The sequence below is a fragment of the Vicugna pacos genome, chromosome 11, assembly GCF_048564905.1.
Source record: "Vicugna pacos chromosome 11, VicPac4, whole genome shotgun sequence".
In the NCBI taxonomy this organism is placed as follows: domain Eukaryota; kingdom Metazoa; phylum Chordata; class Mammalia; order Artiodactyla; family Camelidae; genus Vicugna; species Vicugna pacos.
Genome location: NC_132997.1, coordinates 28027021 through 28048917, shown reverse-complemented (window position 1 = coordinate 28048917; position 21897 = coordinate 28027021). Strand labels below are relative to the sequence as shown.

The window sequence follows — 21897 nt, the reverse complement described above, 5'->3', positions numbered from 1 at the left end:
GGGAGGGCAGGATCACAGGCTGTCAGAGGGACAGGGACCGCCTGGAGCCAGGCTTCTGCCTCCTGTTAGAGATGGGAACCCACCATCATCCTCAGAGCCAGAGCTGTCCACCGGGTTCACTCAGGACGCCTCTGAGTCTCAGGGAGGAGAAATGAAAGGAGCAGATTTAGTCCTCTCAGCAGGTGCCTCCTTGGATGCAGCGGTCCTCTGCCTGCCTGCCCAGCCAGAAGCCCTAAGCTCTGTCTGCCTCAGGAGCCCCGCCTCCCGCCCCTGTCACTGGCGTGGGTGTGAATGGATCTGTCTCCCCGGCTGGAAATACCACTCAGGTTCCTGGGGTCTTTTCTTCTCTGTTTTTTTTTTTCATTTTTCACTTAAATATTTTTAATATTAACATAACATATTTCCTAAGAAACGTTGAAAAATTTTGCCATATAAGAAAGGCAGAAAAAAATTACCTGTCATCCCCCCTAAGAAACCCTCGTGGTGATTTATCACTTTGACCTACTTGCTTCGTCTCTTTTGCCCTTTATTTTTTCTCCCCCTGGTTCAGCAGATCCCTGCTGACACGTGGCACATTAGCGCGGAGCTGAAGGGCTCCAGGCAGCTCTGCCGCCCAGCTGGTGCCCGCTAATCCTGGGGAATTTTCAGACCCAGTGCATATTTCAGCCCAGGGAAAACATAACAGCTTTAAAATAAGGCAATAGAATTTGGGGCAAAATTCTTTAAGCCTGTGTGTGAGATTTGAGCTGTTTTTCAGGGATGGCTAAAGCCAGACCTGAGCAGTGAGAGAGGCTGTGTTCTATTTTTAGGGAATACGAACAGGCTGAGGTCTTGGAACAACACTCCCTTTGGAAACAACTAAAAAGCCAGATAAAGTACTTTGAACATCTTACAAGCACTGAAGGGTTGACAAGATGGTAACGAATTACTAGGCCAAAGTCTAAAGGGAGCCAGCCGCGCAGTGATCTAGAAACAGCTGAGAGCGTTCGCTTATCTCAGTCACCTTGTGCATGGGCGATAACGGCTTTGCAAAGCGGGGTGTTTCTGTCATGGGGCTGGGACCCTGAAGGGTTCCACCACGGGGTGAGTCCTGCCCCACATGGACACTCAAGGATCTGCAAGGCCAGTTGCCTTGGCACTGAGCATGTGGCCGTGGCGTGGGGTGCAGGTTCCTGGGAAATTGTAAGCACAAGCTGAGTTCTCACACGTATTTGCAGCCCACATTCTTACCACCTGGGGGGACCAAGAGACTTCAGGCTGTGAGCTTAATTTAACATCGTCTCAGATGAGTTGCATCCTAGGACACCCCTGGCAGAAGCAAATGCAGGTCCTTTCTGGAGAGAGTCACCTTTATTCTGGGTTTCTAAGTGTCCCACAAATAGATTCATATTATTCCACAATTCTGCTTGCTCTGTTAAAGGAGTAAGACACAAGATAACGAATATCCACAAGAAGCAGAGAACTATAAAAATATGACCCAATTCATCTGAAAGGTAATAAAATAATTTCTAAAATTTTCTGAAAATTAAAAATTCAATAACAGAAATTCAGAACTGAACAAAAGGGTTTAGCAGTAGGTTAAGTAAGTTACAGGGAGAATTAGTAAATTGGAAGACCAGCTAGAGGAAATTACCCCCCGGTGCCATTCAGATAAACCCTCTAAAATGAAAAATACAAAAACAAAACAAAAACCTTCTTAAAGGCAGAGGATATAGGAAGTTCTGACATTCTACTCTTTGCTTGAACTTTTTTCTTTTGGTTAAAATGTACGTACAATGAAATGCACAAATCTTAATTGTACAGTCACTGAACCTGACCTGTGTAACCCAATCCTTTACCAAAATGTAGAACATTTGCAAAATAGAGAAAATATAGAACTCCAGAAAGTTCCCTCATGCCATTTCTCAGTCTCCACTCCCACTCCCAGAGACAATGATTGTTCTTTTTCTATACCATAGACTAGTTTTGCCTATTCTAGGAAATCGTATGCAAGAAGTCTTACAGTCTATATGCTTTTGTGCAATTTCCATTCACACAGGACATTTTTGAGATCCATTTATGTTGTGATGTTCATCTGCAGTTTGTCCCTCCTTATTGAGGAATGGTATTCCAACAAACAGGTGTACACAATTTGTTTATCCATTTTTCTATTGATGGACGCCGCAGCGGTTTCTAGTTTTCACTGCTATGAATGAAGGTGCTATTAGCATTCTTATATAAGTCCTTTTGTGATTATGTCTTTTAATCTTAGTGGGCAAATTCCTAGGAATAACCTTATCAGGTATTAGAGCAGGTGTATATTTCATTTTATAAGCAATTGCCAGATGTTTTCCAAAGTGGTTGCCCCATTTTACATTCCCACTCAGGGTATGAAAGTTCCAGTTGCCACATACTTGCCAATATTTGGTGTCAATCCTTTTCATTATAGCCGTAATAGTGGCGATGTAGTAGCATCTGACTGATCTCTTGTTTTGCATCTCTTTGATCATTAAAAACATTGAGCACTTTTTCATGTGCTTATCTTTTTTCTTCAACTGTGATTTTAAAAAACCCCACATAACATTAAATTTAGCATTTTATTTTTTTAATTTTTTTTAATTGAGGTACTGAGGATTCAACCCAGAACCTCATGCATGCACATACTCTACCACTGAGCTACACCCACCTCCCCCAAATTTAGCATTTTAAACATCTGTAAGTGTACAGTTCTGAGGTGTTAAGTATATTCACATGCTTGTGCGAGCATCACCACCATCCATCCACAGAAACTTCTCATCTCCCCAAACTGAAATTCTGTTCCCATTAAACACTAACTCCCCATTTCCTCCTCCTCCCCCAGCCCCTGGCAACCACCAGCCGACTTTCCATCTCCATGAATTTGACTCCTCTAGGTACCTCCCATAAGGGGGATCATATCATATTTGTCCTTTCGTGACTGGCTTATTTCACTTAATGTAATGTCCTCAGGTTCATCCATGTGGTACCATATGTCAGAATCTCCTTCCTTTTTAAGGGTGAACAATATTCCATTGTATGTATATACCACATTTTTGTTTATCTATTCCTCCATGAATGGACATTTGCGCTGTTTCCACCTTCTGTCTATTGTGAATAATTCTGCTGTGAACATGGATGTGCAAATACATCTTTGAGTCCTGTTTTTATTTCTTTGGGGTATATACTCAGAAGTAGAATTACTGGATCACATGGTAATTTTATTTTTAATTTTGGGGGGAATTGCCATAACATTTTTCAGACTGGCTATACCATTTTAAGTTATCACCAGCAATGCACAGGGGTTCCAGTTTCTCTATTTTCTTGCCAATACTTGTTATTCTGTTCTACTTGTTTGTTTGTTTTTGTCAATAACCATTGTAATGAGTGTGACTATATGCTTATTTTATTGGTCATTTATATATTCTTTATGAAGTGTCTGTTTAATAAAAATCTGCCCATTTTATTGCATTTTTGTCTGTTTTTATTGAATTTTAGAGGCTTTTTAAGATAGTTTGGATACCAACCCTTTGTCAGATATATGTGTGGCAAATGTTTTCTCCCAGTATGTGGCTTGACTATTCATTTTCTTAATTGTGTTCTTTGATGAGCAATTACTTTAAATTTGCTGAAGCCCAATTCATCAATTGTTCAGAATGGAAAGAGAGAAAACATGGGATTGCAGGCAACTTGAAAAAACAATGGCTGATAATTTCCCAAACCTGCTGAAAGATACCAATCCACATATTCAAAAAGCTTGTAAACTCCAAACAAGATAAGTAAAAAGAAACTTACAATTAAGTGCAACATAAAGAAGCTGCAGAATATCAAAGACAAAGGGAAATATTGTTTTAGAAAAGCTGAAAAGTGGGGAGAAGGAAATGCAGATGGCTTCAAAGAAGGAATAGGCTGACTTTGACTTCTCAACAGCAACAGTGGCACACAGAAAGTGGAGAAATGTCATCTTCAATATGCCAAAAGAAACACCTGCCAACCAGGAATTCTGTGTTAGAAAAAAATGTCTTTCACGAATGAGGGAAAAATAAAGACATACATAAGCAAACAAAAACGGAAAGATTTTGCAACCAACAGGTCATCAGGAAAGGAAATCCTAAAGGCTGTGCTTCAGGCAGAAGGGAAATGACCCCACTTGGAAAGGACCCACAGGAAAGAAAAAGTGAGCATAGAAAACTGTTATTATACAAGAAAATCTAAACTTTATAAAACAATTATAGTATCTTGAGGAGTTTAAAACCATGACAGTACAACAAATAATAATATCTAGGGGTTTATAAAGATAGAATGAAAATGTGTGACAAGTTGGGAGGAAGGTAAATGGATGAGTCAGCAGTCCGCAAAGGGTCTTGTGTTGTCCAAGGAGGATAAAAGTATTGATTAATTTTAGACTTTGATTGGGCCGGACTAATAGCACAAGATAAAAAAAAAAGATTTAAACCCAAATATGCCAGTAATGGGGGAGGGTACAGCTCAAGTGGTGGAGCACATGCTTAGCGAGCACTAGGTCCTGTGTTCAATCCCCAGTGCCTCCTCTAAAAACAAATAAACCTAATTACCTCCCCCAAATGCCAAAATAAAATAGTTAAATAATACAATTTTTAAAAACACACCAAAAATAAATAAATCTTCACTTAAAAAATATATGCCAGTAATTATATTAAATATAAATGGACCAAGTGTCTTAATTAAAAGATAAAATTTTCAGGCTGGAAAAACTATTTAGCCTTATACTGTTTACAAGAAATATGTGTGTGTGTGTGTGTGTGTATAATATAAGGATACATCAAAATTGAAAATAAAAAAATAGAGTCAAGAGTTACAAGTTCACCACTGTCTTTGCTCTGTCACTCTTCCTAGTTTACAAATTTAGGCAAATCACTCAGTCTTGAAGCCTCATTTTTATCACTTATAAAGGCAGAATAGTAATCCCTGTGCTGGCTACCTTTTTAGATAAAATGAGCTAATGTACATGACAGTTCTTCACATAGCATAAGACACAGTATTAACATATGAGATGCATGGTCTATTAAAATGCATTGTTGGGGGTGCATTTTCGGTGCTACACTGGGTAGAACTGTTGCCCCTGTTATGGACTCACTTGTTCCACCATCACTCCAAATTCATATGTTGAAGCCTTAATCCCCAGCACCTCAGAATATGACTGTATTTGGAGACAAGGTCTTCGAAGAAATCACTAGGTTAAGAAGTCTCTGGGTGGGGCCTAATCCCATGTGACTGGTGTTCCAGAAGGAGGAAATTTGGACACAGACATGGAGACAGGGAAGATGAAGGGAAAAAACAGGGGGAAGACAGCCGTCTACAAGCCAGGGAGGGAGCCCTCAAAAGAATCCAGCCCACCCTGTCTTGATTTGGGGTTTAAAGCCTCCAGAACTGTGGGGGGAAAATTGCTGTTGTTTTAAGCCACCCAATGTGTGGTAATTTATTACAGGAGCCTAATACAGGCCCCATGAAGGAAATTGAGATAGATGGGGTGGACAAGGATCCCACCCTTGGCACATGAGACTGCTATTCTTGAGGCCAGCTCCAGGGACCAGAATTCTCTGCCTAGTGACAAGTTTTAGGAAACCCCAGCGACTGTCTTGCAAAAGGCAACCCTGATTCTACAGACCCCTATGAGAACCGCCAACATCATCTGTGCACATTTCACAATCTTTCTTTCGCTCACTCACCATCCCCAGAACCTCTTCAAGATCAGGAGAAGCCATTTAGAAGCTGAGAAGCAGGGGCAGGGTCACTCAGAAGGCTGAGGGCACCTTCTTCAAGTGACAGGGCCAGCCTTGGTGAGGCATCCCCTGTTCCTCCTTCAAGTCAGCTAACCTCCAGCTGCCTTTACTGGCCGTGCCACTTTTGGAAGTTGCAGCCATAACCTGCTGGGGAGAGTGGCTCTGGCTGTGGTGACCAGGATGCAGGTGGACCAAGACACTGGAACCCACCGTGCTGAGCACCATCAAAGCCGACCCTCTTGGCCTCTCTCTGAGAGCTGCGTCAGCTTGTGGGAACTCCTCAAAAGGACTGTGACATCAACAGAGCTGAAGGGGGTGACTCTAAAGGACAGTGCAGAGCAGAGAGGAAATGGAAGTGACAGAAATGGGGCAAAAAGGAAAGGGAGGAAGGGAGGCAGGTAGACTGGCCACACAGGCTCCCACAGGGGCAGGGCTGGTCTGTGGCCTCACCCCTTTTCCGCCTCCAGTCTTGGGGCTGATACGCTGCCGGGTGACAGCAGGGCTGCTCTGTGTCCTCAAGGCTGGGGAAGGCGATGAGGGATGTATTTCCCTGTAAGGACCCATATCTGGGACCGTCAAGCCTTGTCAGAAAACAATACTGTGCAGGAGGGAAGCCAGCCCCATAGTGGTGAATGCAAAGCTACCAGGATGTCCACAGTGTCCAACAGTTCATGGTCCAGGGTGGACCCTGCCTCCTTCCCAGCCAGCAGCTCCCACAGGCTTTGTGGTGATCAGAGCCAAGACATAAGGTCCTGTTTATGGTGGAGTCGTGACAGCAAACTCCCGAGGATGGGACCACAACTTAGCCATCTCTGTACCCCTTACACATAGTAGATGGGCAATAAAATATTCCATTGACCCTTCATGGGTTCTGCTGCATCTGGGGTGACAGGTCAGGGGACTAATGCAGCCAGGAGGTACCCTGATATTCCTTGGTCAAATTCTAACTCCCAGGGGTTTATATCATAGAGCCTAGGGTATACCCCAACCCCAGATCATAGGGAAAATTTTTTGTTGTTTTCAATTCTCTCACAGCTCCAAAAATGGATTCTCTGAGATGGCTTTTCAATGGGAAATCAGCCGTAACATTATTCCCTCTCGTGCCAAGTGCACTGCTGCCACACAGGGCTTTTTTGCTTCTTACTATTGTACACACACTTAGAGCTGCTGGAAACAGATATCTCTCTCCTCACTCAGCACAAATACATGTATGTGTTCTCCCTGCCCCCCATATATATACACACATACACACACACTTTAAATACATATACTTTAAATATATATTTAAAACTCATTCTTTACTATACCACACCAAAAAATATACTTCCAAGCCTACTATGAGTAACACACTTGACCAAATACCTATAATCACAAGCTAATAGAAAGAAACCTAACAGAAAGAAAGGTAAAGAGCACTAATGAAATGTGTGATGCTTGTCTTTTTAGAGAAGTATCAGAAAGAAAAGGTAATTTTTAGGTTTGGCACATTTCCAGTGAAACCACACAATTTATCATTTTTGCACATGTTTTCAGTAGAAGAGCCATGTCAAAGATGGTGCAGAAGGAAATGCTACCAGATTACATCAAAAACTTCCGTTGGTTCTAAAATATCATAAGTCATTGGATGATTAAGATCACAGCAGACATGGGTCATTTCCTCCTTACATACTTACTTAAATCCTGATTAAGTGATCTTGGGTTTTGGTTAGAAAAGGATTAACATGCCAGTAAGCTGACTCATGTAATTTTGATTTTTTTTCCCCTGGCTGCTGGCTACATGAATTATTCAGGCTGTGTGTGTGTGTTGTTTGCTCTGAAATGCTTGTGTAAATTTATTATTATCAATAAAAGCAGGATTCCCCTGAAAGACTAGAATTTAGCCCACTTTTAACCTTAATCCACCATAGGTGGATAAATACATGGCTTTCAGTGGACACAGTATCATATACTTGTTTTATTAAAATTTTAAGTTCTACTGAATGATTGATTCTCTTGATATCTGGGTTGGGCAGTATTCCTATACTGGAGGCTTCGGTGATTTCAGAAGCTTCTCAATAGGTCATAAAAAGAGGGAGTAAACATATGAAAATGTGGCATATAACATAGTTATATTGGTAACCCTACTTAAAAACTTATTTCCAAATGAGTCTATTACCTTCTTTGAGTCAGAATCTATTTCATCTAAGGACCACGTTTCCTGGGAGTCTTGACTGGAGAGAAACATGAGACTACTTTAAAATACGTTAAGAGAGATACAGTGCTCTCTTACAGAAATTCGAACTGTTACTATGTTTTGTGCTTTTAAAACACTGCGGGGTGGAATAGGGCTGTTTCTTCGCCCCTGCTTACGCCCGGTGCCGGTCTCGGCTCCCTCCCCAGCAGGCATTTCCTGGCCGGCCCGCCCTCAGCCCCGTTCCCGCCTTGCATGCGCTGTCTTTCCTCTGCAGTGTTCATTTGGTTCTTCCTCGCCCTCCTCCCACCTCTGGGAGCCGCTCTCCTTCCCAGTCCCCCACCTGGAAAAGCGGCTTCTTTATACCACCGTCACCCGGCACCAAGCATAGTACATCCCAATCGGGAAGGGAAGTGGTTATCTTCGCTTACAAAGGAAAACTGGCTCCTTAAATGCAGAACACAGCGCTTTCAATCAGACCCCGAGGTTCGGTGGGGACCTCTGATTCGGGAAGGACACGCCCGCCGTAGGTGGAGCGGGAAGGCGCTCCGCGGGGCGGCCCTCGGGCCCCAGCACCACGGCCAGCGCCCGCCGCCGCTGACTCAGACTCCGCCCCGGACTCCGGCGCGCGGCCGCCCCTGCGCCTGCTGCCGACCCGAGCGCTGCGCAGGGCGGGGACACCCCCGAGGGTCAGGCCGGGCCACGGCGGGCCTGCCAGTTTGGGGAATGGACCCCATCCAGAGGGGAAAGCCGTGGGTATGGGAAGACTTAACTCATGGTCTTGCAAGGAGTGCACTCATATTGCGAAAAGTGACGTAGGAAGATGGGGTCCCTTTTCCTCCCCTGATCCCCGCCGCTCCCCGCTCCCCCCCCCCGCAATTAAAGACAACAAACAACTTTTTGCAGCATAACAGAATGGCTGAGTTTAATGCTTCAAGTTTTCCATTTCCTTCCACAGGGCTTTGCTTTAAAAATAACAAAATGAGGTAAATAAGTTAATGTATGTACACGTTATAAACATTGTGTCGGTTTGCGGCGGCAGCAACGCAAGTGGTTGGTGAGGAGTTGCTGCGCGGTGGCTCGAGGTCAGCCACCTGCACCTTGAGCAGATTTGTCGTCCTGAGGAGAAGTCGCAGCTGTTGGAGTGGGGTCTAGAAGCATTTGCGGTGGACGATGGAGGGGCCGGCCTCGTCGTACTCCTGCTTGGTGATCCACATCTGCTGGAAGGTGGACAGCGAGGCCAGGATGGAGCCGCCGATCCACACGGAGTACTTGCGCTCAGGCGGGGCGATGATCTGTAAGACAGCGCGTCAGGTGGGGGAAGCCGCGACCCTGGGCCCACTTGCGGGCGGGGGGCGCGGGCCTCTGCCCACCTTGATCTTCATGGTGCTGGGGGCCAGTGCGGTGATCTCCTTCTGCATGCGGTCAGCGATCCCGGGGTACATGGTGGTGCCCCCCGACATGACGTTGTTGGCGTACAGATCCTTCCGGATGTCGATGTCGCACTTCATGATGCTGTTGTAGGTGGTCTCATGGATGCCCGCCGACTCCATGCCTGGGGGCGGGGGAGGAGCGTGAGAGGGCGGACGCGAGGCCCCAGGGAGCGGGAGTGGGTGCGGAGGGGGCGGGCGAGCCGGGCTAACCGATGAAGGAGGGCTGGAAGAGCGTCTCCGGGCAGCGGAAGCGCTCGTTGCCGATGGTGATGACCTGTCCATCAGGCAGCTCGTAGCTCTTCTCCAGGGAGGAGGAGGAGGCGGCCGTCGCCATCTCGTTCTCGAAGTCCAGGGCCACATAGCACAGCTTCTCCTTGATGTCGCGCACAATCTCACGCTCAGCTGTGGGAGGCCGGGACGGGAGAGGACCCCTCAGCGCAGGGCCCGGGGGCCGCCCGCCCGCCGGGAGAGCCCGGGGCGCCGCGCACCTGTGGTCACGAAGGAGTAGCCACGCTCAGTGAGGATCTTCATCAGGTAGTCGGTGAGATCGCGGCCGGCCAGGTCCAGACGCATGATGGCGTGCGGCAGCGCGTAGCCCTCATAGATGGGCACGTTGTGGGTGACACCATCGCCGGAGTCGAGCACGATGCCTGCGCGTGGGGCAGAGCCGGAGGCGGGGCAGGGGGTGAGCCGGGCCTCGCGGACCGCAGGGGACGGATGCCTAGGCGGCGGCAGGGGAGGCAGGCCAGGAGCTTGGGGAGGTGGGCGGGGGCGCGCCGGGCGGGCGGGGGATCCGCAGCGGCCCGGGCTGTGGGGCCCCGGGACACTCACCGGTGGTACGGCCGGAGGCGTAGAGGGACAGCACCGCCTGGATGGCCACGTACATGGCGGGCACGTTGAAGGTCTCAAACATGATCTGGGTCATCTTCTCGCGGTTGGCCTTGGGGTTGAGGGGGGCCTCGGTGAGCAGGGTCGGATGCTCCTCGGGGGCCACACGCAGCTCGTTGTAGAAGGTGTGGTGCCAGATCTTCTCCATGTCGTCCCAGTTGGTGATGATGCCGTGCTCAATGGGGTACTTCAGGGTCAGGATACCTCTCTTGCTCTGCGCCTCGTCGCCCACGTAGGAATCTTTCTGACCCATACCCACCATGACACCCTGCGGAGCGGAGACACAACGCACACGTTACCGCGGCTCAGAGCGGCGCGGGGCTGGGCTGCGCTGGCTCCCCGGCCCAACACTCTCTGCCGAGTGGCAGCCTGACCTGGTGGCGAGGGCGGCCCACAATGGACGGGAACACGGCCCTAGGAGCGTCATCGCCGGCGAAGCCGGCTTTCACCAGGCCGGAGCCATTGTCGCACACGAGGGCGGTGGTCTCGTCTTCGTCACACATGGTGTCTGGTTTCTGCAAGGACGGGAAGGCCGTGCAGACACATGGCATGTCAGGCAGGAGGCCCCGCCGGCCCGAGCGCCTTCCCTCCCCCGGGATCTACGGACTCCCCCTCCCCAAGCCCTTTGCGCATCCAGCCAAGGGAGCAATCTAAGCCACTGGCCCGAACTTCGTTCGGGGCTTGGGGCTGTGGTGCGCTGGGGAGAGAACACAATGAGAATTTGTCCTCCAATGAGCCCAGACACATTGTCCCTGCGAGTTCTCTGCCTTCACTGCAGGCCACCTGCTGCAAGCGTCAGGCGCTAGCGCCTGCCCTCGCTGCGCTTCGGTGGCCTCACGTAGGAGGTTAAGGCTCACGAATCCTGCTCCTTGGGACTGTGAGGATGGGAGAGGCGGCCCGTGGGAAGGGCTTTGGCACTCCATCCAGGAAGGAATGGCCTATTTCGGACCCCCACGAATTCCAGACACAACCAGGGGCCCTTTCGCCTGATGGAGAGCCCATAAAGTAGTGGCCCTTCCTTTCCTTTGGCTCTTTTGGGAGGGAATAGCCCTTAGGACGGCTAAAGCAAAAGCTTTCATCTACCTTGGCACATACTAAGCGTCAGGTGGAGCAGCCCAAAGGGGCTGGGAGTAAATTTGGAAACTTTTTTTGTTGTTGTTTCTGTCTCCTCTTTAAAGGCTTAAGATAGAGTGTGACGACTGGGATCTACCGGAGCTGTCCGGGCTCCCCTCGGTGGGGCCCTGTCCCCCTGTCCCCATCCCACTCCCGCCCTACCTGGGCGGGTGGCTACACCTGCTGCTCTCCGGCTGGGCCCTGGTCGCTGCGGGAGGGAAGCGAGGCTTCTCTGGGCGCTGTCCGCTGTGGTGGCCGCGGGTCCCCCCGCTCAGGTTTTATATAGCCCGCAGGCGCTCCCCCCGCGCCGCCCCGCAGGAATGTCGCTCCCCTTCTCGAGCCATATTTGGGTGTTGGGCACTAGAGCCCCCTCCCCGCTGGCCAGTTCGCGGCCTGGGCCCCCGCCCTGGTCCCCTGCGCTGACCAAAGAAGGAGCGGCCTGGCCCCAGCCCAGGTAACGCGGGCCGGGCCGTATATGGAGTGTCTCCCCGGCCGGGCGGCCCCGCCCGACCCGGCCCAGTGGCCCCGCGGCCGGGCTGGCGTGGGGAGAGGGTCACCGCGAGCTGGCGGTGCGCGTGCGCGCCTGCGCCCCCGGGGCCGCACCTGTCCGCGGCCGCCCCGCCCGCGTCTGCCCCGCGCGCACCCGGCCTCCGGAAGGCGCTCCCACGTCTCACCCCTTCTCTGAGTCCTTTACTCAGACCCCCAAACCCTCAAGTGCGGCTACAGGGAGAAGGGAAAAGGTCCAAATGGTGGGCCCCAGAGGACAGGAGGGGCGCTCACGCCCGGCCTCCCGGGCAGGGAAGGGAGGCGACCCCTCCCCTAGCTCCCCAGCGAACCTCATTTCTCCCTCCCAGCCCCGAGCTCCCCGAATCCAGAGGGCTGACCCCGCCGGTCCCCCCCCCCCCCCCCCCGCCACGAGAGGGCCGCCGGCGGCGGGAGGGCGCGCAGCTGTCGCGGGGCAGACAACTGGCGGCGGGAGGCGAGGGCGGAGCGGCGGGGAGGAGGCGCGGGGCTCCCGGGGACAGGCCGAGGCGACGGCTCTGGCAGCGCCGGGCACAAAGCCAGGCACCCGGAGCTGTCCGCATGGGGACGCACAGTGCGCTCGGGGGATCGTGAAGGGCGTGAATTTCGGGGGGTGACCGGCCGGCTCCGGGGCGCGGGGGCCGAGGTGAGCGCCCTAGCCCCCACATCCTTGGTGGGGCTAAGTGTGCCTCTGCGGGGGCTGCAAGGTAAGGGGCACACCCTAGGACAGGGAGGTGGGGACGGGTGAGGTGATTTGACTAGATGAAGCCGCGTTAGTCTTTCCTCCCGACGAAGCGGACAGGAGGTCGCACTGTAGGATGGGTAGCATTTTTCCTTCTGCAAGGGCTGAACAGACTCATCTTTATATTTAGAGGATGATGCCCAGCCAAGGCCAGGCTGCTTCCCAGTCCACCTTGGAGAGTCACCGGCCGCCGGCACCGCTGAAGCGGTTCTATTTATACCGCTGATATATGGGCCATGCCTTTCTAATTTTCTAGAAGGGCTGCAACTACTTATGGTAAGGTGGAGCGGGGGGTCAAAAGAGGTTATCCAGTTGGTGCCTCTTGACTTTTTTTTTTACCCCTCGGGACAGGAAGAGTCCTAACCTTGCTGTGGAAGACACAAGGAGAAAATTTTCTGTGATGAACTCAGTGACATGCTTGAAAGGGGTACATCAGTGATGTGGTGAGAGCCAGAATCGAACCACTCATTTTTCTGATGTGCTTAAGTGTTCCCAAAATAATTCCCATTCACATTTGGTGGGGGGACTCAGCAACCCGGACAGGTGCGGGTCCTCTGAGGAAGGATATAAAAGTATATGAAATGAGGGGAGGGTACAGCTCAGTGGCAGTGTGCCTAACAGGCACAAGTCCTGAGTCCAACCCCCGGTCCCTCCACTTAAACAAACAAACCTAACCCCCCCCCCCCAAAAAAAAAACAAAAGAAAAAAGGATATGGAACCCTCTTCCGAAGAGCCCACATCAACACCACCCTTCCTAAAATTCATAAGTCAATTACAAAATAAGGAGTTCGGTTAACACAGGGCCTGTGTGGTGAGTGTAAAGCTACTGTGGTTTCATGCTCAGCGTTTTCAGTTAGAGAATGAGAGAATAACTGACAAGACTACTACATTTCATTTTCAAGGCCTTGTGTCCTTCTGTGTCAGTGGGGAGTGAGACACTAGGGAAAAATAACCTGGCAAGCGCACAATATGTACAAGGGGAGCAGCCTGCATCTGGGTCTTGAAGGCAGGACACAGGATGCTGTCATTTCCTGAGCACTTATGCATTTACTGACATTTTAGAGAATGAGGTTATCACTGTTTTCCAAAACTCTTGCTCAGGGCCACTCTTCTCTCTCCTACAGCAAGCTTTTCTAAGCTGAGCCTATTAGATTCAAACATATGTTAAAAACTATGACTAAAACACTTGCAGGCTGGCAGAGACCTGCTGGTACAGGTGGGCCCCGCCTGGGAGCGCCGGGCTGCTCTCTGCCCTGGTCTGGTTGGTTTAAATAGGCCCTGATGGGTCGCCGGGGGCGCCTCCCAGTCCCTCTCTGGTCCTGTTGAGCTCTCATTGGCTTGGGAGCAGACCTCAGGAGCAGGTGGGAAGCCGTGTCCATACATGTACGCCGAGTAAGCGGGCCACTGCCTGCATGGCCTTTTGAGAACTACCAGAGCAAAGGCCAGCCTTGTACGGTATGCGCGGCAGACAGCTCCTGCTTCTAAGTTTTCAGGTGCGGCCTCAGCTCCGGATACTCTCACAGGGCCTTCCTTCACCTACAAGCCAGCCATCGGGCTCACACCCACCCCCTCCAGCCTTGCCCCCTCTTGTTCCTCGCATATCTGTGTACCCCAGTCTTGCAGGCTAAGCCTTCTCTGCCTGTTTAGACGTGAATTTGGAAAACACCTTCTATGCTTTTGTGTTGTTCCCATTAATCCTGTAATGTCTTGGGGTAGATGAGCTAAGTACTATTCATTCCAGCTTTAAGAGTAAGAAAACCAAGACTCGATGAGGCAGGCAGCACGTCCCAGGCCCCCCAGCAACTGGGGGACACACAGGGGCTTGGGGGACCCTTCGTGGCCCTGGGGAGGGGTGAGGACTGCTTTCTATCTCCCTTTAATCTTCCCCAACACTTGGTACGTTCTGGAACATAACAGATCCTCGAAGGATCTTTTCCAAAAAACGGCCAAAGACATCTTAAATGAAGTCATGACTTCACTCGCCACTGTCACCGTCGTCTCAAAAAGAACAGTGAGGGGGGCTGAGTGGCAACAGAGTCAGAAACACACCAGTGACCAGGTGGGTAAATGAGAAAACGAAACTCACTTTCCTCACAAGCCACACATCTGAAAACGTCCAGTGGCACACGGCGGTCAGGCAGAGGGCTTCGCTCTCCTCCCCCTGGGGCTCACTCAGCTCTGGGCCTCTCTAAGGGCCTAATGATGCCACCAGAGCCGCTCCCTCTCCTCCCGCCACCTCCGTACACCCGGTACAATGAACTAGTGACAAGCGTGCGCCTGGGAGGAGAGCGCACCTGGAGCGCCTGCCCCTCCGCCTGGCCACGGGACCCTGGGCGGCTCACCTCCTGAGACGCCGCCTTCTCCGCTGAGGACACCACGGACGCTGTACGACTGACTCGAAGGCTGAAACTAGGCAGGTGTGTCTTACACACTCAGTAAGAGGTACAGAAGAAATACAGAGTGTTTGGAGGAGGTGGGAGGGATGAGGGGGTGGGAGAGGTGAGCAAAGGACACGAGAAATCATTAGCCCTGTTCACTGAGCACCTACCAACGTCATCGCTAACTGAACAGGAAGAGCGATGCAATTTTACACGTGTCTGGAACACACACAGATTTTTGTACAAAGATTTATTCCAGTATTATTTAAAATGATAAAAAAAACACAACACAACCCAAAAATATTAACCCAAGTGTTTTAAGATTGTTAAGAAGAGAGAGAGAGGCAGAGAGAAAGAGAGATAGACAGACACCTGTTAAATAAATGATATAGCCATTTGGGAAGGTGTCATGCAGTCATTAAAATCTTTTATCGTGAAGAATACTGAAGACACGCCTTCTCTGGGGGAAATTTGGTCCTTTGGGGGTTAAAAAACCCTTAGATATTACGATGATCTGTGGCCTCCAGAGGCTGTGGTAAATCGAGATATGCAGTATTTATCTGTGGTATTAAACTTCCATGGTGGCATGAAGGGAGCAGAGTGATTTTTTTTTAAGCTGTCTAGAAAGTCTCCTTAGGAGTGATAATGAAAAAGGTCCGGAAATAGTGGATTAAAGATACACAGACGTACTCACAATATCTCACATCAAAGTAAGTAGGTTACAAAATGTACCAGTATGCACAGTCTGAAACATTCTAGGATGTGTTTCAAAATGGTAACTGAAATTATTTCTGGCTAATGGATTACAAGGGTTTATTTTCTTTTATATACTTTTAAAAAAATTAGTTTTCACACTTCCTACAGTATTTTTAAAATTTTGGAATTACACAAGATTATATATTTAAAAATGTACTTTGGAATCTAATGAGTGGGTTTTATATAGAAATATATAAGGCTGTTTTCTCTAGAGGCATTCCTTGAGTAAAATGCCCAGGAACAGGGAGGCGGGGCTCCACTAGTATTTCTGTCGTGATCAGCCTCAAAACACGCAAGCGTGCGGGAAGCGAGGCGGACGGCACCCCGGAGGGGCTCCCCTTCGGCTCAAGCCACCTCGTAGGAGGGCCGTGCCGCACACGAGTTCGCACAGACCGGACGCTTGGCGGGTGATGCTTTAAGAAACCCGTAACTCAGACCCCAAAGCGAGAAAAGCAGCAAACCCAAGGTTTAAGGTTTTCTTTAAAAACAAAATCTCTGAAACAGAGGGTGCCAGCTGCCCTCTCCTCACCAAGGATTTCAGCAAGCCTCTCGCTGTGTTTCCCAAGTTCTGTCTCAATCCTTGACACTTCTCACAAACTCCTGAAACACACCAGATCACAAAGCCCGCCCCTCAAGGTCAAAACCACCGCCTTGCTGTTCGATTTAATGACTGACGCGAGCTGGGGCTTCCCAGCAGCATTCAGACAGGAGTGAAGAAAACCTTTTCCACGTCAGTGAAGTTTCTCTTTCCTTAGAAAACATGCTCGCCTTTATAGCACCTTTTTAACACATTATCAACGACTCAATTTATATAAAAATCAGCAATTCTTTGATAGACTATGTTGTGGAGCAAAATTTCAAACTTCAGAAGAAAAATATTATTCAAAATCTTAGGCCTTAATTTCACAATTACTGTTAAACTACTTTTTGAAAAACCCAACCCTTTCGGTACCATGGCTACCACCTCTGAGGGACAGAGGCAGGACAGAGGGCCTTTTTCTCCCTCAAAATGAGACAATGCTGTTATGGTGTGAGAGCAGCTGTTTTACATCCACGTGCTCTGTGGCCAGGGTTGTCATGGGACTGGCCTTGGTCGCACCAGGGGTAACCGCGTTTGTGGCAGCAAGTGACGGTGGCAGGATCCTGTGTCCCCAGAGCGCACTGTCCTCTGCAGGATCTCACAGATGAGACCTGTATGTCTCTGTAAAACCAAAGCCTCATCTTCTACCAAGAATCCAACAATTTCGTACCCCATCTGACAAGTTCCTCTTCCTAACTTCTCTCAGTGCCCTTCAGTGTATTCCTAACCGGGACCCTGACGCTGTCCTGACAGCACACGCTGCAGACATGGGAAGACCAGGCTGCCCCTTTCCTTCCTTCGGACAGTGATGCAGACAGCTCCAAACCTCTCAGCAGCAGGACGTGAAGCCTGAGGGGAGAAGGCATGATGGCTGTACTTCGTGAAGCCAGGAACCGGACTCTCTTCACCGTATTTAACTTCTGACCTTTTCAGCTGTCAGAGCAAGCTGTTTAGTGAGCATTCAACTGGGCCAAAGTCTGAACATGCCAGCAACCCCGCCTTTATTTAAAGCCGGATAAAAACTGAGGACGACATAGGTCCGGACACAGAAGCATTGAGAACCACTGGTTTTCAATTAAATCAGCTGCTTTATTAAAAAAAAAAAACCTACAATGGTTTCTAGCATTACACACACCTTAGATTAGCTAGACAGACTGTGGCAAGGTGGGAATTCAGTGTCAACCATCTGGAGAATCCATGAAGCTGACTGAGTCCCCACACTGAACACTGAAAGATTGTAACCTATTGTGTGGTAACTTATAGACAGGTTAGAAAGCCACATTAATATGTTTTATTCACCAAAATACTTTAATATTCGATTATTTACATAGAAAAGTTTTGACATTTTCCCCAACAGACTAACCAGTTATCAAGCTCACAGTGAATCAGGCTGCTCTGCCTTTCCATTCCGCAAGTTCGCAAAATTTGACACTTACCTCACTAGGCATTTCCCACTAGCCCTAACCAGGATACCAAATATTCCATGGACTCTCCGATGCATAATATCCAGAGACGCAGCAACTCCACAGACAATTCAGTGCGATCTTGTCATTTTTAGAGTTACAGAAGCTGAAGCCTAGCAGTAAGCTGTACAGACGAGTGGCCAGAGCCAGGACAAGAGCTCCAGGGCCCCGGACGGAGCGAGATAAAAAAGGAAGGGTAGCAAGTATGCAGACAACTGATAAATTTCAGATGGAAAAAGGGAGAAAAAAAAATCATGTGACTGAAAACCAAAACTATCGTCACATAACTATTTTGTAGTAGCTTCCAAATAAAGTGTAAGAAACCCTCAGTAATGCAAGTTATAAAACTGTACAAACTTCCAGACGTTTCAGGTCTAAAATGTTTTGTAAGGAGACATGCTTATACAAATTTTCGGGAACAATGACCACTTTTAGAAAAAGTTACATTTGCCCTTGGACATAATATTCATAAGTGGCTTTCAACACAAACTCAAAGTAAGGGCTGGACTTTAAGCTCCCCAGCTGGTCTGCCTGTAGCAGGTCCTTCACCTCTGGCAGGTATTCGCTGAGCTGAATGCCTACAAACACAAACACAGAAAGGTATTTTTTATTTTGACATAACTGAAGTGAATTACAGATGACTGATGATAAAAACACCTGTGCTTCTATTTAAATTATAATGTCACTCTGCTGTTGGGAAATGCTCTGTTCTAAATTCCTCCCACCTGTCAGACACACTTGCAGGTCTGACAATATGACATTCTTCACTTTGAAGAGGTTGCCTGAGTGTTTTTCTGTCTAGTGGTCAAAACAGTCAATCTGCTTAAAGTCTTTAATAAGATCTGAAATATTTTCATTTTTCTCCACAGCTTAAGTCATTCCTTCAGTGCAGAACTGAAATCATAACTTGAAAACAAGTATTTCAGACAATTACATATTCACCTATTTGGGAAATAACTTAGTAGGCATACTGTCATGGAAGCTGGCTACGGGGACCTCCAAATGTGTTACAGTTTAACTCTAATTACATAGCTGGAAGCAGCATGTCTTCAGTCTCCACTGAGCTGGAAAGCCAACGAGCATCTGTGTGGTTACAGAACAGTATGTACAATCTCATTTGATAAATAAAACTGGAGGAAAAATTTTAAATTAATATGGCAACATTTTATAATTTGTTACTTTACTATAAGGTTCTCAAAATCAAATTATGGCAACATTTTATAATTTATTACTTTACTGTAAGGTTCTCAAAATCAAATACTGTTTTATTTTTTTCAATACCTTCAAAGTGCCCAGCACCATTTTTGGTACTTAACTGTTCTATAATAAAAATCTGGGTTAATAAATGTTATGAGCCTAAGTCTGCAATATTTGTTACAATTAACATACTTTCAGTAAAGACTTTTTCTCTGTAAAACAGTATTACACTTGTGCAAATACCACATTAATTTCCTAAAGATCAATTCTCTAAAAGAAACAAAACAAAACAAATCATTTTATTTGTCTCCTATTTTCACAGGGCATGCCTCCTATTTAGAACTAATGTTTGATGGTTTATTGCTTCTTCTTAGAGCAGGGGTGGTAACTCGAGTGCCTGCAAAGGTCTGGCAGGTCCCCCGAGAAAGGCGGCCTACGGGTTTAGGTAAACAGAACCAGCGCCTCATTCAAATTGGACAGTGCTCATTAGCTCTGGCTGACAGCTGCCGGGTTTGTATTTTAGTCTCGTGTGGGTGAATCTTTTGATTTTCTGAGAAGTCAGAAAATAAGACTTTTATAAAGAACAAGGTCCTACATTATGGCAAAGGGAACTAAAGCCAGTATCTTGTAATAAACTATAATGAAAAAGAATGTGTGTGTGTGTGTGTGTAAAACTGAATGACTATGCTGTACACCAGAAACACATCATAAATCAGCTGTACCTCAAAAAAAAAAGTTTTAAAAAGGAAAAAGAAAAAAGAAAAGAAGACTTTTGTTAAGAACTCTTCTCAACTATTAAATGCCAGCAACTAATTAGAAAAAAGTTTAAACTCTATGAGATGACATGTGCTTTTTTTCCCTGTATGTATAATGTAATTCAGTAACGTGCAAAAACTGAAAAGCTCCAGGTGGGTAAGTTAAATATTTCGGCAGGCTAAATCCATTCCACAGGCTGGAGTAATTGCTGGGCTGTCCAAGTCTATGAAATACAACGTGAGGCTCTCTATTATCTTCCTTCGGAATCTGTCCTTTAAAAACATTTACTATTGTACATGAAAGCCATATATTATTAAAAGCTTCCAAAAATAAATGTCTTTGGCTTGTTCTTATATATAAAATATTATTATACATACTGTAATATATCATATTACTATACATAACTTTAATAATAGTTTCCACTTGTTTTTGTCCTTTGGTCAAAATTTAATAATTCTTTTTGTAAGATTACAGCTTTCTATTTCTGTTTTCTATCTATGATTTATGATCTAAAAATAGCCAAAGCTGCAAAGCCACCTTTAAACAGCACCAAACACCTGATCAGCCACAGTTCAGCTCAGGAGCACTTTCACAAGAACTCACTTCATGGAAAGCATCAGATCTGGGTCCAAACGTTTTCTAATAACCTAGCAGGCGTAACCGGAGAATCTCTCCAACTACAGAGAAACTGACCATATCCAGTTATTTCTTCAATTCCAAATATAAAAAAGAGAAAGCCTCGTAGATATATCATAACTCCTTCTGAATTTCAAGCATTTCAAGCAAAAGATATTTTCTTAGCTACATCCCTTCCTCCATTATTTAATTTTTATTTATTTTTTGACAATGAAAAGGCCTTTGTGTTATTTGTTCATCTCTGAAAATAAAAGCACTCCACTAAACCTGCTGACAGTGTGAGGTAATCAAGTATGCATTCTTCATAAATAAAAAACCAGGTCAATTCTGAGGAAGTTCCAAGTTACAGAATTGCATTTACATTTGATCAGTTACAAAAGGAGACAGAAAATCTGAGAAGTAATGCTAGGAGGTCAAGGCAGAAAGGCTCCATCTAAAGTGACAGCTTCTGGCGCAGAAACACTGAGAGGGTCTGCATCCCTTTCGCCTCACAACGTTGGTCGGTGCGGTTAGTTCCAGTCCCGCTCAGAGGTCCCCCCTCGTTTCACTCAGTTAAGTCAGTGACCCTCAAATGGAGGACTGCAGGGTGGAATCTGGTACAGAAGACCTGGGGCTGTGAATCTGTAAAATAATTCTAGGCATTAAGAGAACAAATGTTTACTAAGTGACTGCTACGTGCCAGGCGCTGGGTTGGGCATGTTTTATGCAGATTAAATGATGTATCTTGCAGATACATTACAGAAAATTTCCAAATGTGTGTCAATGTCAGCATTATGAATAAATTTCACATCCATCTAGAAAGGCTGCTGAATTTATACGTTTTTTGTCATTATGTGTTTTTTTCCAGTTGTTATTAAAGAGATTGTCCTTATATTTGAAAAGATTGATAAAAACTAAGTTAGCTTATTTTGCACACTGCCTGGATTTAGCATCATATATTCTGATTTAATAACTCTACAATATGAGTCACAGTTGTCTTTATGTATAAAATGTACAAAACCTCTCATCTCTAGTCTATCATTCTTCATGTATTAAGCTCCAATAATATGAAAGGAAGTCAAAGTTAAGTATCCTCTAATTCACCCTTTACTTTCATAGCATACATTTAGCCATAAGTTTCTTTACCTGTTTGCATCTTGATCAGCAAATGGAATTTTGCTCACTGTCTTAGGTATAAAACATATGAAACATATTCCCTTCTTGTTTCCTTTTATTTTGTTCTTAAAACTAACCTTAGAGTGTTAACGTCCAAAATGGATTGGTAAAAACACTTTGTAATTTGTTCTTAAGCACAGTATGGTCAAGTTTAGCACACGATATATCAAAAAAAAAAGTTTATATCTCATTTCAAGTTTTCAAATCTTCACAAGAGTTTCATAAGTTTCAAATCTTCACAAATTGAAAAATGAAAGGAAATGATTACTTCTCTCAGTACAGATTTTTGGAGTCGTGCCAACATTTGTAACCGTTCCTCGTCCATCCTGAATTAGCATGGAGACTTTGCTCA

General features: G+C 46.9%; 2 protein-coding genes across 2 annotated transcripts in view; both read right to left on the bottom strand.

The window, feature by feature from the left end:
• Positions 1–8823: 8823 nt before the first annotated feature.
• On the bottom strand, positions 8824–11628 carry ACTA1 (actin alpha 1, skeletal muscle). Its single transcript, XM_072972283.1, has 7 exons — positions 11523–11628; positions 10622–10762; positions 10191–10515; positions 9848–10009; positions 9570–9761; positions 9300–9481; positions 8824–9221 (listed from the first exon to the last, which is right to left on the bottom strand). Exons 2-7 carry the CDS (start codon positions 10748–10750, stop codon positions 9078–9080), a joined length of 1134 nt encoding a protein of 377 aa, XP_072828384.1. The 5' UTR covers positions 10751–10762; positions 11523–11628; the 3' UTR covers positions 8824–9077.
• Positions 11629–17606: 5978 nt separating this feature from the next.
• NUP133 (nucleoporin 133) overlaps positions 17607–21897 on the bottom strand; it is a 48080-nt gene continuing 43789 nt past the window's right edge. Inside the window, exon 26 of the mRNA XM_006212371.4 lies at positions 17607–18379. Within this exon, the coding sequence (XP_006212433.1) occupies positions 18243–18379 (137 nt within the window). The 3' untranslated portion in view covers positions 17607–18242. The remainder of the gene's footprint in view (positions 18380–21897) is intronic.